Source organism: Hakea prostrata, chromosome 4, assembly GCF_041222555.1.
Source record: "Hakea prostrata isolate BN-2017 chromosome 4, UWA_Hpros_2, whole genome shotgun sequence".
Lineage (NCBI taxonomy): Eukaryota > Viridiplantae > Streptophyta > Magnoliopsida > Proteales > Proteaceae > Hakea > Hakea prostrata.
In genome coordinates this window covers 3,195,009-3,214,168 of record NC_142603.1, presented here as the reverse complement: position 1 = coordinate 3,214,168, position 19,160 = coordinate 3,195,009, and the positions used below count along the sequence as shown (strand labels likewise).

General features: G+C 38.1%; 1 protein-coding gene across 1 annotated transcript; it reads right to left on the bottom strand.

The window, feature by feature from the left end:
• Positions 1-543: 543 nt before the first annotated feature.
• LOC149017098 (dynamin-related protein 3B-like) lies at positions 544-19,048 on the bottom strand. Its single transcript, XM_089151414.1, is given in 21 exon segments — positions 544-2,175; positions 2,561-2,660; positions 2,792-2,844; positions 3,317-3,463; positions 3,568-3,716; positions 3,944-3,986; positions 4,146-4,244; positions 4,340-4,453; positions 4,651-4,788; positions 4,885-4,977; positions 5,343-5,435; positions 8,444-8,553; positions 9,507-9,555; positions 10,102-10,215; positions 10,320-10,379; positions 10,465-10,533; positions 14,973-15,074; positions 15,173-15,201; positions 15,296-15,344; positions 15,346-15,579; positions 18,503-19,048. Coding segments are annotated over 21 exon segments (2,487 nt in total). The 5' UTR covers positions 18,869-19,048; the 3' UTR covers positions 544-1,899.
• Positions 19,049-19,160: the final 112 nt, after the last annotated feature.

Genomic DNA, 19,160 nt, shown 5'->3' with positions numbered 1-19,160 from the left:
AAAAGTAAAAGCCTCAGTCAAGATCCTCTACCTCCAATTTGCCCATGTACAAAACAAATCAATCTGTACTAGGTGAAATCTTGGGTTTTCCCTGTGTTTGAATCAATGGAGACCCACATTAATGTGAATGTGTGGGGACATGAGTGCATGAGCAGGTTGGGGGTTGAGAATTTGTTTTTTACTTATTTTCTCAGCAAACGAAGCGTACAAAATAAATTAGTTGATTTGATGTCTATGTGTTTTCGGTTTCCCCTCTTCCCTCCTTCCCTGTCGTGTTTGTCGTTTCTTCAATATGAATCGATATTATTACATTTCAATTCTTTCTTGATACCTCCCAAGAAAAATTCTGAATTGGTCCCAAATTGACGGAGGTTGGGGTGTGAGCTTATCCATGCAGTTATGCACTCTTCAAATAAATATCCATTTTCTGAAAGCTCCTTGGTTTCGTGCTTTGGTAAGTCATTCGAGATCCTTGCAATGACCTATGTTGTCAAAAAGTCATTCAAAATATTTTTCTTGTCAGTTAGATCCCCTTCATTTTTTTGTGCATGTCACCAACCTTAAACCTTGGTGCCAAAGATGGATTATGATAAATTAACTATTGAAAAACCAAAAAAATCTAGAACCTAGATCCCCAATCCCTTTTAATGCGTAGTGAAAAGGTGTGAAGGGAATATGGACCTATACCCCATCGGTTAGAAGATTCCCTCTCAAAGTTGCTCCAAAATGGTCCCTCCACACATTAGATCCTTCTATTATGTCATAGCATATGGTAAATCTAGCATTATGGTTCACAACACAGACACCAAGTCTCAGTCTTATTTCAATCAAATCTATTGATCACATGAATCATTGAATCTTTACATGGAAATCAACATATAGTTTTCATGAACTAATGACCTTTTCAGTTCGGAAGATACTTAAACAAACAGCAGTAATAACTGTGCTTCAAGTAAAGACTTTGATTGCACTTGAGATTGAGATGTATTTCTGGAGTGCAGTTTTCACCGATTTTGAGTCCTCACTGATTTGACTGCACTTTCCAGATTGAACTAGATGGGAAAAATGCAAGTAATATCATGTTTTACCCAGGAAATAAAAGATAAAACAGGTAGTCAATGAAAAATATAGCCACTAAATGCTTTAAATTCAGGTCTCAATTCCTTGTACACTTTGTACACATGAAACCGACGATCCAGTTGGGAGGAAAAAATAAAATAAGAACCCTAGTATCGGCCAATCTAGATCACCTGGTTGGACTAATAGCATTCATCCTTCCAAAGCCCCTAGTGAGAAGAAATAACAATAACCATACCCAACTATAATAATCTTGTTTAATTACAAACCTACCAAATCACTGGAAGCTAAATCCAGTATCTCATATTTGAGTTGTAACAATAAAAACATAATGCTCTCCCCCCGAGTAAAAACTCACAACTGAAAACTGGGAAACAAAAATTCAAACGAATTGAAGGCATAATAATACAAACTTTAAATTCCAGGTTGTTAGTATCCAGTATCCACTACCTGGGCAATAACCAAAAGGCTTCTCGCTGCAAACATGAACAGATAAGGCCAGCTGGGCAGAGTGATTGGACCCATTCAAATTGAATGAATATTTGTGTATTCATATCACCTCCAGATTTTTAAGCACCTAGCATTGTCCTCAACCAAAAGATCAACACAAGAAAAATGATGGTAAGCCTTCTCCCAAAACTATGTGGCCAACCCCTGTCAACTCTTTTGGAGGGATTTTTGCTGGACATGCAATGCTGACGGAAAAAAATGAGGATTTATACGAAAGACAGTTTTATATCTTGTTAGAAGAGCATATAAACTCTTCACTGGAGCAGCCAAAAGAATATAGTAATTACCATCAGAAGCCTGCTTTTCAATTCCTTACAGATCAACAGTTGGGTATGATCCAAGCACAGAGTACCGTCCACTGCCATTGGAATCTACATTTGCATGCAATGGTGATTGCATTTCCCCTGAGTGAGATGACTTCCGTGACCTTGGGTTCTTTGGTGAAGCAGTGTGTAAGCTGGAATCACTGCTTGAAGAATAGAAAGATGATGATGGAAGCCCATGAATCTTTGGCAACCCAGTAGGATCAGTGCCTAAAGTATAACCCGCCTCAAGTTGTTCAGCTTCAAGAGGCAACTCATCCAAAGTCTGTTAAAAGAAAAAGGTGATTAGCGATCCCAGAAGATGCTTCTAGCTCTTTTCAGGTAATATAAATTCAGACAATGAACCCTGTTGAACAAAGCATGGAAGTCCACCACTGTAACAGCAATACCACCAGCCGCATTTAATTAGTTAGTGTCCCAAGAGATCTCCAGGTCAAATGGTTGACCTCATCAGATTATCCTAAGTATGGAGGCCATCAACATTTATATATGTCAGCATCAACCTTTTAGGCCAATACTTTCCCCTCCATATATCTACCAGAATTGTCCACCCAATGGTATGAACTTAGAACCAATGCTCATAATACCGCTAAAGAGAAAATGCAGTTGAAATATACTCTCATACTCAAATGGAATCATAATGCACCCACCCGGAAAGCTTGTTGCAAAACTCGGAGGGTTTCTCGAGTCCTCTTCCTTTTCATTGCCACCTCATCAGGTTCTTGTAGCATCTCTTCTAGAAGGTTGTCTCTGTTTTCGAACAGTAGAAAACGCTTAAGCAATTAACCAACAAAAAGCATGAGCAAGTGGTTCAATGTGCTGGATGGAATCCTGAGAATCAAGTAACTGCTAATCAAAGCAGTCCACAGGAACTGTATTACCTGTAAAGTTTTTTTATGAAGACATTATGCAGCTCCCGTTTTGTATGATTTACCTGGTATTAAGTAATTTGACGATATTAGATAGTAACTTAAGATAACCTTAAGAGAAGTGGTGAGAAAGGATATGCATAGATTAGGCCATGTAGCATGGCCTCAACCAGGGTTGATTGGAAGGCGAGAATCCATGTAGCAGACCCCATTTAGTTGGGACAAGGCTTGTTGTGGTTGTTGTAGCTATTAACTAGTTTTGTGAAACATCTTGCCTCCAAAGCCCCAAGGCAAGAAGACCCTCCACCCATAAATTAACCTAGGGCTAGGCAACCCTCCACAACCCAATATTATGATTTCCAGATGATCAACTTGGCATACAGCAGACAAAAGAGCACCTAACTTTTAAAGTATACTTGAATCTGAACAATGCTTTACAATCACTACACTACCATTTAATCAAGGATAACTAATGCTCACAGAAAGTTATTAATAAAGCATTAGCAGTTGGGTTCTCAGTAGAATTAAAAGCAATACCAAGAAATGCATAATTGCTTTAGGAATGCAGTCTTCAACATTCTTCCTGACGATGTCATAATATGACCTCAAAAGCCGTTTTGTAACTGCTATTTCAATTGCCTCCTGCTCAGAGTGAGTTTCTGCAGGTCTCAAGACAGTTGGTGGCTGCATGGATAACCAATAATTCATAACTGCGGTAAACATACAAAAAGGCATTCAGAAAATTTTAGTAACAAAACAGCTCTATGCTGGAAATCCTGTATAGTAACCTCCTTCAATTGGATCATAGACAGGGAATGCTCAAACATATGAGCTGGTTCACTGAATGACTTGCTCATTGGATTCTCTTTCGAAGAAGTGCGGTTGTCGCTCCCACCAAAAATTGACGAAATTCCCCAACTTGCACCAGTCGTAGTTCCTGATTGGCCAGCAGTAAGCAACTAATTAACAAACTAGAATTCAATAGCCATTACTTGAGACCCAGGAGACCTAAGTGCCTCTGAGAACAAAAAAGAGCAAAGTGAATAGTGATTCAATACTCTACATCTACAGTCTGACTATCAGATTATAGTGAAAAATAGAAAATGAAAGCAACTCCTAGCATCAAACACAATACGAAACTATCCTTCTTGGGAGACAATTTACCTGCTATACTGGATCTCTCGTTATCTGTACCAGGCTTGAGTCCCTGTTTGTCATTGAAACAAAAGCATTAGAAACAATACTAACGAAAGCCATGTGAGGTAGTGCCATTTTGTAATTTATTAGCTTCTCATAAATCGTGTTGCAGTAACATCCATAACACCAAACACAATATTAAGACAGCATAACAAGATATCATCCCTACCTGATCAGCAATAATTCCATTCGCAGGTGATCTACCAAGAATGGCTCGAGATTTCAAACTTTTTTCAGACGTTGGTACTCTATCAGAATCTAGCCCATCCTAAATCCAGAACATGCAAAACCGTGAATGGCTAGCACATAGGAGTTGATAGTAATTTTCCTTTATTTAAACTTCTAAATACATGATACGCAAACCTTTCCTCTGACCAAAGTAGGAGGTACTCTAGAGGACTTGATTTCCTGGATTGCAACCTCTACAGCTTTACTCCCACCAATAAAATTTGGGTGTGAAGTGTTAATATAGTCCATCTACAGAAAAAGGAAACTTGGTTTTAGCAATAAAATGATAATACCAGGTGAAAGAGACACTCGTGATGGGCACAGAGGTGGAATACATGGAGAAAACATGAAAAAAATACGACTCAATCAACAGCAACAGCTATTAGATCTGCGCATAGACTATTGAAAAATTCAGCTCATGGAAGATTCAGATGTGCAGCACATACCTCCATCTCAATAAAGTGTCCAATCATTGTCTCTGAGGGCTCAAGGCCTTCTCGCAAAAAATTTCCAATAACTTCATCCATGCGCTTTCTGAGAACAGGAAACCGCTGGAGTTCACTGGCCTGACAACGATGGCTCATCTGAAGTGAACAAGAAATCAAACAAAATTAATGCCCCAAAGCCAAAATGAAACTTATAAACATGCCAATAAATCTATAGTTAACAAAGAACCTGACCTTTAATAACTCATCATAGATAAATCTTGCACACTGAAGGCTTGGATCCAATAAACGGGATATCTGCCTTCTAATAAGAACTTCAAAAGGCACCTAAAGATTTTGCAGGCTCAAAATGAGTGATTAGTATCATCCAAATAAAAATGTTTGAGCAAACAGAAGGGCTAGGGCTAAAAGAAAGATCATCATTTCACCACCAAACAGAGAAATGATAGCAAAACCTCAATAAGTTGCTAAACTGGCTGAGATATCCAGAAGACACTTGCATTGGCTGCATTTAACAGGCACCAATGCAAGTGTTCTCAGCTAAGTTGGTCCATTCTCATCCTAGGTAAAGTCCATCTTGTTGTGATAGGAATATTTTCTGAGTTAACAATCAGAGATTTCTATCCACGGAAGACCCTCAGCAACAAAGGATGTTCAACACCAGGAAAGTAACAGAGCACTAAAACACCAACCTCAGGTACAAATAAAGCAGATTTAGGACCAGTTGCATTCTGAATAGCAGTCCGGATGTCATCATCAGTTAAATCATCACATGGATCCACTTCCTGCAACAATTTCCAGATTAGATTATTGAAATAGTAAACAACATTTAAGTTAGTGCCTATATCCTATATTTATAATCTAGCAACAGTAAATGAGAATGGCCCAACAAACATCCTTCATTTATATTTCTTCAAAATGCATTCTCAGGCATGGCACTGCCTAGAGAGAACATGTTGTAGGATAGGTCAATGGATGAGACACATCGCATATGGCATATAAACTCCCATTCCTCAGTGTTAAAAGAAAGCACTTGCTTTTTCATTCATCTTGTTAGTGGTGGATGAAACACATATATTTCTGCAAGTGAAGAGTGAGATACTCTCAAAAAATTGATACAAATGTCATTTTTTTTTTTTTTTTTTTTTTTTAATCTTTCTATACCTAGAGTAACTTTTTGCTTATCCTCTAAACTCAATAAACAAAGGGAAGTTTGAGCAGAAATTGATGGAAGACAAATTTCCACGTACACGAAATCTGATTCCATTTCCCAAATACATATTTTGATTTGGACCAAAAAAAATTACATATTTTGATCTAAATGACCAACAGAATTAGAGCTCGCAGTGTTCACAAAAACATCTGTGTTTTCACATCAAAATAAGTCCCAAATTGGGAACTTTTAATTTAATGTCCACTAAGATGGATGCAGTGTAGACATCTGCCTCTCAAATAGGCAAGAAATTAAAGTTTTATTTTCACGGATAAAAAGATCAGACAACAGTTCTGTGGGATTGAAGGCGGATGACTAATGATGAAGGATTGAAATTCTTAGGAACTGTGCTACATTCTATTTAGAAGACAGTCCATTAGGGAGAAAAAGAGGTGCCAATTCAGAGTGTAGAAAGAGGAGGTTCAAAGACGAGACCTGAATATCTCAGACAAAAATGAGTGTAAGATCCCATTTCATTTTCCATCAGCCTCAATTTAGACCATTAGAATCCAAAGAGCCGATAATCATACCACTATTACAAAAGCATGAACTAAAGAATCACGGCTACATTTCCATTTCCTTAAAAAATTCTTAGTCATTAACTTAGCAGATATGATTATTTAATATCCACAAGAGCAATTTTATATTTTTAAAATCTAATAATAGAGAATATTAATAGCTTTTTCTCATTCCATAAGTCTACAATGATAATATCAATTGCATCTCCCTTAGATCATGGGTTAAAATTAAATTAGTTTGTCCTTTAAAAAACCAACCAATGGAAACCCTCCCTTTATAAGCATTTTAGTTGGGAGTAAATAAACAAACTCTTACCAAAAACAAATTGTGTCAAAGGAAGCCCACACACACACTTACCCAAAAAACTAAGAAAAAATCCCATACACACTCTCTCATTGTCTTTCCCCCAAAAAATATTTCCATACACACACTCTCTCCCCTCCCTTACACATGGGCTAACTCATACAAAAAAATAAGTAAAAACTTGTACACACTTTCTACTCTCCCTCTAACATGGGTCAAAATTAAAACTTCAAATTTCATGGTCTAAATTTGAAAAGGGGGGTGGGAACTGTCATTAAATGTTCACAATTCTATACGAATTAATTTTATTAAAAACCATAATTTTAATCACATTGAAGAACCAACCAATGGGTGACTCAAATCTTAATAAATTCATTCATTAACTATTGAAAAATTGTACTAATTTCACTGATTTCATTATTTCCAATTTAACATTATAAAGTTTTTCTTTAGTTCATTTTTTAAAACTCTTCCTCTTCCACGGCTTTTCACTAACTTCTTCACATACAAAGCTTTTTTATTCTCTCTCTCTCTTGATTGAAATTTGCTCTCCCTTAATTTTAGCTTCAATTTTGATAGATTTATACGAACTATGTATAAGTAATGAGAGTCGAGTAAGGAGGCAAGGCCACATTAACAGAAGGCCTTTAAATGCCCTTGTACAAAGAAGCTATTTAATTTAGATTGAAGGAAGTAGAAGAAAAAGGGGCAGACCTATGATTTTTTTTTTTCCCCATGCGGGTAGAGGTAGACCTAAGATAACCTTAAGAGAATGGTGAGAAAGGATATGCATAACTTACGCCTTGTATCTAGTAGGGCCTCAAATAGAAATGATTGAAAGGCAAGAATCCATGTAGCCAACCCCAGATAGCCAAGACAAAGGCTTGTTGATGGTGTTGTATTTTTACTTTCCATTATCTTCACGATACTTCCTATCCCTTGTTTTCAGCTTCCCTATTAAGTTTCACAAATTTTCTCTTTCCTCAAATTGTGGCTTTAAATTCTAGACTTTTATTTTAATCAATTTATAACCTAAAATTCTGTATCCCATAATTTCTGCCATTAATTTTGTTTAAAAAATAGTTAATAATTTTAAGATTTAATCCAAAAGCCATAGTTAATTTAGTCACCTTTTTTCAGAAAAAGCACCATTATTTAATATTCCCCAAACCCACCCTCCTAAAAATTTGGCATAAAATTTTCAATGAAATATAACCACATAATTTACTTTTCTTTAATATGCATCCACATTTAATCCCCATTATCAACACAAAATCTTATCCCCCTTATTTTTAAATTCCTTAGTTCAAGAAATCCCCACGATTTACTCCACCTCCTGAAATTTAGCTTTTAATTATAAATTTCTATCTAAATTCAAATCTATGGACAGCAGCAAGGGTAGGGTTGGACTAGAAGAGAAGGCTTACAGGAGGTAAGAGGAAGAAGAAGGGGGTGAAGAACCATGTTACATAGGTAATTTGGGGTTAAAAAGTACCACTCTGCCACTCTGCAAACTAGAGAGATCAATTAGTAATTTAAGAAAATGCAAGGAGAAATCAGTAACTTTGTCAAAGTCCCTGGGGTGTTAATAGCTATGTAATCTAAAATCCATCCTCCTCAAGGTCAAATTATAAATTTCCTCAATGGGAAAAGCTCAAGTAAAAATGCCCTAAATATGGTCTCAATAAACAAGATTAAAAAAGTAACTCACCCAAAAGAAGGATTAAAAAGAGGTAACAAGAATGTAAGATTACGCACTTCCAAACTCTTCACAAAGATTGACTGGAAGATATAATGAATTCTTGCTCCTCCAGACAGCTCTGATGTAGACATTTGTTCATTTTTCCCCTCCAACATTGAAGTAAATGCTGTCCAAAAGAAGCTATCCATAAGTTGCAATAAAAACATTTAGCAAGTTTGTAGTAGTGAATAACCAAAATTTTAGGGATTTTATGGTCAAATCATCTGGGGATGTAGGCCAACTCTTTGGTCACGCGTACAAGATACATGCGTGCATATGTATTAAATTTATGTTTGATTCTTCAATTGTAATTTAGCAGCAATTGTGCATTTCAAGGTCAGCAAAACAAGGGCTTCTTGGGCCCACTGGTCAAGGTAAGAGATTTAAGGCAAAGAAGGCTCAAGTCACCATATTACAAAAGAAGATCATTGAAGAGGTGGTATTATAGTCCAGGTAGTTTCTCTGGTCTACATATATAAAGAGAGCAATCTAGACACCCAAAGTAAGAAGAAGAATATATATATATATATATATATATATATATATATAGAGAGAGAGAGAGAGAGAGAGAGAGAGAGAGAGATCGGTGATCTATCCCACTCTGGATTGGATTATTCTCAAATGATGACATACTTAATTGAGCTTTCTGGGCAATCAGATGCTGATCTCTAAAAACAAGTCACAAAGTTCAAATTACTATTATTCTTTTTTTTAATATGGACAAACTGATCAGACATATATTGAGATAGGAGCACAACAGACAAACTAGGTTGGATTTATAACCCAACCCCATAATATTCTTACCAACTACTGTGAAACAGGCCTCAACTTTGTTTCAGCTGGAAATCACAATTTTGAAAAAGAATGACAATTTTCTATAAAAATCAATAACTAAATGAATTACAAATAACTAGGGAAATCTGATACGAAACATTTCAGATGTGAATTCCTAAACAAACAGGAAATGACAAAAAGATTCAGAACCAATCAAATAGGGAACTAGTTGGCAGCTTTGCATGCACAATACAGAACACCTGAAGCCAAGACTCTTTTTTCCTTCCTGAACTAAGCCATATTTACCTTCACAGTATTTTGTAAGAATGTTCAAGAGAAGAGCCCCTTGTCCAGCCTGTAAGGAAGATACTGGAGAAATAAGTATCCAAATTTTCACAAGCCAAAAGATGAGAAATATGTAATGTGGAGCAGTATAACAGCATAAAAAACTTCCCAGATTTGTTGGGGGAAGAAAAAAACAAACATATGCCAAACATACAATGTTGGGCCTTGGCATCATGGCCGGTGGACCACAGTTGTACCCTGAGGTCAAGGCATCAAAACAGCCTCTCAGCCAAAATTGCTGTGGCATGGCTGCTAGGAAATCCCCCCCCCGACTCTACTTGTGTGGAAGACTTCGCACCGGGTTCACCCAATAATATGAAGTCATCAACTATGAAGGATAGAGAGAAATGAGACATAATGCAATAAATAGTACCTCACACCATGGATTATATCTTACATCAATGTCCAGTTACACTCATCATAGACTTGATTGAAACAAAAAGAGATACAAGTTTTGTTTCTATATATTCTATCCGCACAAAGCATGCTGGCATCTTCTTCTTTCCCACGTATGTAATTGGGTAAAATGGGAATGATGACACAGAACAAAACATACTTTTGATTCTGTAATTTCTCCAAAGCTTGCATGCTCCTTTGCTACAGCAACCAATTGAGAACTTATGCGTGATTTTAATCCCGGAAGCACAGTCTTGATATGTTGTACTAGAATCTGTATATGATTTAAACAGTTAAGTGCAAAAAGCCTGAAACCAATTATAATTTATAATTTATAATTAATAAATAAATAAAAGAAAAGACAGTAAGCACCCCAACCTGATTCAACTTCTTAGCTAGCTGAGGAATACCACAACGATCAGCAAGACCATTGTATACCTGTAAACAAATCAATAGTACATCAGGAATCATCAATGCACTTACCAGATATGCAAACAAAGGCTCATAAACATTATAGCCATACAGGACGACTGCGGAAGAAGTTCTCCTCATACACAAGCGCATCCTTGATACTCCGGTTCTGAATAATATCCTGGTTTAGGTCATAAAATAAGTACATCAGAGGATTCACCAATATATGCACAAGACATGTCAGCAAAAGAATATTTGCAATATTTTACAACCATAGGATCATCCAACAGCCATATATGTCAAGCATATTCAAATTAACATAATATAATCACACTATTAAACAACAGGCAATCTAGAAAATATAAAGGCAATTTTTGCAATGGGTCACATACGACACAAAAGTGGGATTCATATATAATAAAATAGGAAGGACCTGGTGCTGAAGTCTTCTGCACAAGCAGAGTCTAAGGGAAGCAATTTCCCTAAGCAGCCTTACCCAGAAATTCTTGCTGAGAGGGTGTTTTGATGCCTTGACCTCAAGCTACAAGTATGGTCCAACTTTTGCAGCTTAAGAGCAATTTTTGTATGCACTGGGTATGGGACACACTAGCTGTTAAAGTGAATTCCTGCTGAAGCAACATCTGGAAGTTCTAACATAAAACAAATGCCATAAACTAATTAAGGACTGGTCATCCGTGGTAACTGAAAGAACAACCATATGGAAAAGTCATTTTGGATCTGTGATCAAGAACTCAGGTATACAAATCATCAGAGAAAAGAATCAATAGGAGCACCTTTTTTACTTGTCCATTCGGTTTTTTAAGACGTTGATGTTTGCTTGAGAAAAGCTTAAAAACTACTTGATCTAGGAAACAGGTAGGAAATGCAAGAGACCACAACGGAGAAAATGCAGAAGCAAAGAAAAAACAAAATGAACCAGTACCAACATAAGGCCATGGAGAAGATTAAGGCTACTATTTCGGTCAGCAAAATGAGAAATGAACCATCATCTTTCCAAATGGAGGGATGGTAACCTAGGAAACAGGAAGATAAAAGACCCCTGGACTTCCATCCAAGAGGAAAAGGGGCGAAACCAATTTCTTCTGGTGGAAACTCCTGCATGCCAGCTGGCACTACATATATACAGAGAGAAAGAGGGAGAGAAAGTTCTTTATGTATGGTGTGAATCTGCTAGTATTCATGAGTTTCAAATTTCACTGAATTCATAGCACAATTTTCAAGCTAACCAACTTATGTCTTCCTTTCATACATGTCATTGTGATATAGCCTCAATAGGCTGAGGACCAAGTTAGTTCCCTTGTTCAAAACTAGCATTCTGTAGGGATACCGAGTGTCAAACGGAACAGGTGTTAGGGTCTATAGATGGGGCTGTAATTTTATGACAGGTATAGGGGATTGGAAAGGGACTCAATCCAAGTCTGAATATATTCTGACGATTAAATCCCAAACTTTTAGGGCAGCTGGAAAATTCTACAAATTAATGGTCAACAGGTTACCAAAGGGAGCCTGGGGAAGGGTTTGAACGACAGAAGGTAGCGTAGGGATTGATTCCCTTCAAAGATTACCACATTCTGATGGCCAGAATTTAAGATTACTGAAGTCACAGACATAAGGCTAAGAAAATGGAACCAGGACTTTATGGAAAATAGAGTTACAGTTGGCAGAATGGACTGAGAACTGGACGGAAGGAAAGGGCGACGGTGGGGATTTTATCCTTCAAGAACCTCTGATAGTGGGACTGGCTGGAACTAAATTTTAAACAGGTTAGGGCTAAGGTTTCCTGAAGGGTCTGTCATAGGCAAACAAATAAAAAACTGACGGGCATAAAAGAGCGATGGGGGAGGCTGCATCGCCTTACCAATTATGTTGACATTCGAAGACAGCAGCTTGCATGGCAGATCAGCACTGTAGACTGTCCTACATTCACTTAGGAACTACAGTTCCAATCTCCTAGAAGCAATCAATCCTTCTGGACTTTGAACCACCCAGGAAACAACCATTAGGGTCTCAACTCCAACCACAACACTCTCACCAAGAGAAGAAGGCAGCAGTGAAAGAAAAAAGCTCAAGCAGTTTTGATTTCAACAATCAAGTCTCCATGGAGGATTTAAAAAGGCACTTTGAATAGCCTACTACATAATAGATTCCATTACATAGGAATCATAACTCCTACCGACTTATAAGTTATGACTAACTGGGTAACTATTGGGCAGTTAAAAGCTAAAGTAAAACAAACTCAAAACAAAATAGAAGTCTAATCTTAATTAAGAGAAAATTAAATCATGTGACTTTTAAGTGATCACTTGACCTCTAAAATAAACCAAATTAATAATAGCTAATCAAAAAGACTGAAAATTGTGTACTACCCTGATACTCATGTTTTAGATCCAATACCAATTAAAAAACATGGAACAAAGGGCCCTCTCCTATATGATCCAATGCTAGGCTTCTTCACCAGGACATGGGCCCAAATTGGTGATGGACAAGACCTGCATTACATATATCTAGAGTCTCTCTTCCACTTCATCTTTTCACCTCTTATATTGAGTATCTCAATAATAATGATTATGAACTTTGTGAGAAGTAGCAAACCAAATAACCAGCAAGAGAGAGGGAAGAAAGTGGAGGTGGGAAAGTTAATGCAAAAGACAACCCCTCCCTCAGGACATATATTTATAGTAATAGACATTCTTAGTTTAGAAAATAACTTCCCCATACTGATCACAACCAAAAATAGAAAGAAATAAACAGACAATAAGAAATCAGGAAACCCATAGTAATTTGGGTTGGAAAAAATTCCACTTCTACTAAGGCCCGTGAATTCTTTTACTTTTTGTAGTTGTTTTCCTGAAACACAACCTACAGCATTTGAAGGTTATGTGAAGTCTCTCATTATACATTCACTAAAATCCTGACTTGCTCCCAGGACCAAGTCTCTTTCATTCTGGGCTGCTTCTTGCCCCTCAAATCCGTTTTGGATCTGGAGGAAGATCTTTCTCCTTCGTGCCCGTGCTCTCTCCACCATCTTTGTCCAAATTTTGCTTGGATCTTCAACCCTCTTTTGGCTAGTCCCTTGGCATCCGTTGGGCATTCTTTACTCCCTCCTTGGCCCCCGCACCGCCTATGAGACTCGTATTCCCAAGACTGCCACCCTTGACATTTTCATTTCCAATGGGACTTGGTCCCCTTTACCCCACCCCAGTCTCTCACATGTTTGGAATACTCTCCCCCCATCCTCAACCTTCCCCAGGACACCACCGCTTGGACCCCATCACCCTCCAAATCCTTTACCACATCCTCCGCTTGGAACCTTCTCCGCTCCACTCATCCATCTGTCCCCTGGCCCCACTTGGTTTGGTTTAAAGGCCACATCCCCCGTTATGCCCTCACCCTTTGGAGATCTTTTAACCTTGCCCTCCCTACCCAAGCCTTCCTCATTAGCCGCCATATTCCCACCAACCCCTGCTGCTCCCTCTGTGGGAATGGTTCAGAGGACATTGACCACCCTATTCTTCACTTGCCCATTCTCTTGTCCCCTGTGGGACAAAGCCCTTGCATCCATTTGGCCCCACTCGAGACACTCACATGGGTTTGTTCGTGATTGGACTTAGATCTTTAGGTCTTTTACTGGTCACTCCATTTGCGATAGCCTAGGCAAGCTAGTCTTTGGTGCCTCCATCCATCATGTTTGGTGGGAGCGCAACCTTAGAAGATGGACTTCCAAATCTTGATCCCTAGACCAGATTTGGAAAGCCATCTACTTTGATGTATCTTCTAGATTGGTTTCCCTCCCCCATCTCCCTATTGCTGACAACCCCATAAATAGGCTAATTGTTAGTTTTTGGGGTCTCAGTAGCCCTCTTATCCCCCGGTCTTGAGCTTTGTGCTCCCCCCCTTCAGCTCCCTTGTTGTGTTGCTTGTGCTTTTAATATATTATTTATTCATCCTATTAAGTGCCTTACATCATTAGTCCAATGTCAAGTCCCCACCACAGATCTTGGGGTAGGGAAATGAATGGAGATTAATGCAAATGGTAACTTAGTTTAAGGGAAAACTTGTTTCATGAACTTACCAGGTGAGGCTTGAAGGGCCTTAGAAAGGGCTTCGGGTGGAACTTAAAATCACTTGGAGATTACGAAAGCTACTTGTGGTGCTTGATAGAAAATTAAACTTAACATTACCCATGTAGGGACTTACAAAAGAAAAGGAGCTTCACGCAAGAAGCTTAAAGCAAGGAAAATGCAGAAAATCTTTGGGAGTATTTGCTTCAAAGAGGGGGAAGCCAAGTGTATTCTTCTCCTTTGATCTTGCTTAAAATAGACTCTAGGTCTTATTTTCCCTGGAATACAACCCCCCCCCCTCATAATGCAGAAATTGGCTTCTTGTTTCGAGTCCTAATATCATGGGGATGCTAAGATTTTTTATAATTAAATACAGGATTAGATTAAAGTAAACAAGAGAGGAATTAATAAAATAAATAAAAGGTAAAACATCAAGGAACTTGAAATGAAATACAAAGAAGCACAGGAGATTATTTCATACTGAGTCAACATACTACTTGAGAATGCTCATCGAAAGACATTAAAAGAACAGACTTACCTCTTGACTGCGATTCACAACACCCACATAACCAAGTCGAAGTGGGATCACTTTTCCAAGCAAAAAATTGCGTGCATCAGTGCCTCTGTCCATAATATCCAACTGAGGCCAAAAAGAAGATGTTATTGCAACAGCTCATTAGAGAATGACAAAGGACTGAGTTGTCAAAGCATTAGAAAAGGATATGGGGGAAGAGCTACCTTTGTAATTACACCAATTGTCCGATTACCTGCAAAGAAAAAGCTTCAGACTGGCTACAATTCCCTTTTTGCAACAGAGTTGTATGAAATTTGGACTCCCTAAAGTATCAAAGCAGATTTTACCATCGGGATCAGCAGTGCCTGCAATCTGAAGTGCATCTGAATTTGCCAAGATCTGCATTTGCTGGTGTAACTGCTAAAATCAAACAAGTTCGAGGTTTGATGTAAGACAATATGATTGTCCTAATCCGTGCCTCAATATCAGATGGTTGATCACCAACTGGAACTTTTGTTATTCCTGGTAAATCCACCAGTGTGATATCAAGAACATTTGGAGAGTAGATCTTTAGACGTATTGGTTTATCTGAAACACCCTTGTTTTCTCCTGCTTCACGTTCAGTTTCTTCCTGCGAAGGATTACAACTATCATCTGATAAATACGACTCGAAACTAGAGTGCTGAAGCTCCACGGTAACATGAAGAGATATTCAGATATTTGACAATAAAAAACATAAACCAGAACCAAGTAAAACACCTTAGAAGTAGATAAAAATGAATAAAGATTGTCCTTTTAAATTTATCTCCTTTTTTATTTCCACACACTCACCATGGCAAGGCAATGAATAGAGTATCCACATTTCAATACTAGCAACAGCATAAAGTCACAACCTTAAGCCCAATGAAAATATCAAGCGAAAAGTGTTTGCTCCACGTCAAACATTGTCATAAGCAACTAGATTGATATCTCTCCTACCTTTAGCAGGTGATGCAAATGTTTTTTACATTCTGAAATGGTGTTCCCATCATCCCAGGCAAGAATCAACAGTAAAACCAACATAATAGCACCTTAGGAAACACTATATTGGAGATTGTTCCACAACTCATCAAATCCTAACTTATCTTCTTTAACACTCCTTCTGGCATGCAAAGTTTGATCCTCATAACTGTGCACAGTAGGCCACTGATGATCAAAATGACCATCTTATGAACAGATCTCTGATGGAAGCAACAGTCGCTTCTTATCAAGGATAAAAAGTTAGGTGCAGACCACAGTTCCAACCAACCAGAAGCCAAAATCCGGTCAAAGCTCCATGTAAAACTCAACATGTTGACACTGGTCAAAAGAAACAAAACTGGCATGGTTCAAATTGGTTCAAATTGGACTAAACTAGACATTTATTGGTTAAAATTTCTGGGAAAAAACATAGTCAAAACTATGTCAAAACCTCCCAAATCTGGTATTTTTTCAGCTCTCTCCTTTAAGGTTTCATCTTGATAAACTGTGAAACTAAGGGTTGCTTCCATTCTTCTTATAACCAAAGTAAATAATTACCATTCAAATAACCAAGAAGCAGCAAACTACAGGTAGAAGGATTCGGTGCAAACTGGGGTAGTGAGAAGTAGTATATATGAATTAAGCAGGACCCCTAGACTCTCCTAAAGGGATAAACACATTCTGAGGTTTGGATCAGGAGGTAGCATATATGGAAATGGTATGTGACGTTCAACTTGAGGGAGAATATCACTTGAATTTTAGGGTAAACAGAATCATTAGAGGTGAGAAATATAACAACCATCAGTTTGACTTTTTCAAAAGCAACTTCTTATTTAAATTAATAGATCTCCCATAGTCAAGATAAAGACAAAAAGTAGAAACCACCCAATATATTATATTATTCTCATAAAAATACAAAATAGAGAATTTCTACATGCAACCCTAAAAAATAGTCCCGCACCCCCTCAGAAATTTCCATTTATTTTTAGGCCCTCCAAAACTGATGGCTCACTATGTTATTTGTTAATTGAAAAGACAATAAAACATTTCTGGGTTTTTACATGCAAAACCCCCCTTTCGGTTTCAACCCTAATACATGCACCCCCCCCATACCAAAGAAAATGCAATTATGTGCACCCCCTACATAGGGTCTAAATTACACAATCACAAAACTCCAAACCATTAAATATTGACAGTAAGTTTATAAAAATATTCTCAGAATGGCTATATTACCCTTCAAAGGGGTAGTATGACTTTTATACCCTTTTACTTAAACCTTTTTTTCAATATACCATTAAGTCAATTCCTCAACCTATTGACCTAGAGAGAGAAGAAAGCAAGAACTGAGAATAGCAAAACTAAATAGGAAAAATAAATAGAGTGAAGTAGAAAAAATCCAAACCATGGGGGTGCATGTAATTTGAATTTTTGCAGCAGTGCACATTATAGAGTTGCAATTTGAGGGGGGTGCATGTAACTCAAGTCAAAATGGTAACATCGCCCCTACAAGGGTATATGGTCATTTAGAAATTGTAAAAAACTTCCAAAAAAAAAAATGTCATTGACAACCCTTTTAGTGATGCATGCATATTTGTCGCAATAGACTATTGAAATGCCTGTTATTGCTGAAGGATAACTCGTAACAGCCTAAACAAAAGTTCTGAAACATGTACAACCTTCCATATTGTAACCACTCAACCACCATGAACCCAACGAGTTAATGGTACAGGAATCCACAAAAGGATTTGATACTGCTCTGTGACTACTAGCTCAACTATGGGAAGTTTTGGAATGAACAATCAGGGGAGAACATTTTTGTAACCCCCCCCCCCCAAAATGCCATAACAGTCAATGCGTATATATGAAGGCCATCGGCTTTAGAAATACTCTACTCAATACGCAAGTTTTATATGGAGAAGATTCGCAAGCATAATTGGCTAGGGGATGTGGAAACTAAATCACTGAAGAAGAAATTGCCCCCACCATCCGAAGGGAGTGATGAAAGCCACTTGCATTATCCTTTACTTGACAGAAAGGTCAATCAGATCTTTAACTGCTCATAAAAGTATAAACTTTAAGCTGAGGAAGTGACCAACTAGGACTTCACCAAAAAAAAAAAAAGAGTAACCAACAAGGAGCTTGGCTGATTAGTTCAAGCTAACCCTGCGGTGGACAGACCCCCCTAGCCCGCCAGTCCCCGTCTTTCCTGTTCTGTGAATTCGTCTATGGTTTGTTTCTATCCCATTAAATTCGATATTGGGGATTTTTGTGGGTTGGATTTTTTTTTTTTCCATTCGAGGGGTGGGGATATAGGCTGTTCGATTTCCACGAATCACTCAAATGTAAATAATTAGGCTGTTTTTCTTAAGGATCAAGACAGCTGAAAGGCCAATAGTTCTATCCTCCAAACCGTGAAAAGGCCAAAAAGATGACAACAATAAACAAAGAAGTCTAAGTTCCGATCAGTAATATTCGACCAATATTTGTCCCCCACAACAAAATTTTAGTGGTGTAATATAGTGTAGCTACCATAGCAGGTTAACATTAATGATTACCTGAATTTCCCTACGTATCTCGGAGAAGTCATAAAACTTCTTCTTCGGTAAATGCAAGAACTCCCCGTACTCCTCCTCAGCGCCGTCGGGCTTCCGTTTTGTCTGCACTAATTGCAAGACCAAAGGCCTTCGAGTACAGATATCCGAACCCCTCGGAAGAAAATCCCTTCCAACCAGAGCCTCAAGAACACTGGATTTGCCGCTGCTTTGACTTCCGACAACGGCGACCTGCGGCAACTCGATCATAGACGTGCTGCCTAGTTGAGCGAATATGTCTTGGAGTTTATTGACGACCGGAATTACAGAATGACCAATAGAAGCCGAAGTTGACGAAGTTCGCAGAGTAGCAACTGGTTCTTCCGCCATGATCGATTCGACAAAAGAAAAATGAAATAAGTTGACAAGTTTAACGAAACCCTAGTAGTTTTTCAAGAACTCTGCAGAGCTCAATTTCTGCCGCCCAAAGTCGATGCAGTAGAAACCTCAGACGAGCAGAGATGGAATTTTACTCCCGAAAACGAATTTGATCGAGAGATCCGGTTCGGATTTAGGTTCGAAACGGTTGGAGATTGAGATTAACGAGGGTTGTTAGGGGCCTTGGGGCTACGACTGGCACACGCTTGCAAGTAGATACCTAAAGTACCCTCCCTCTCTGAAC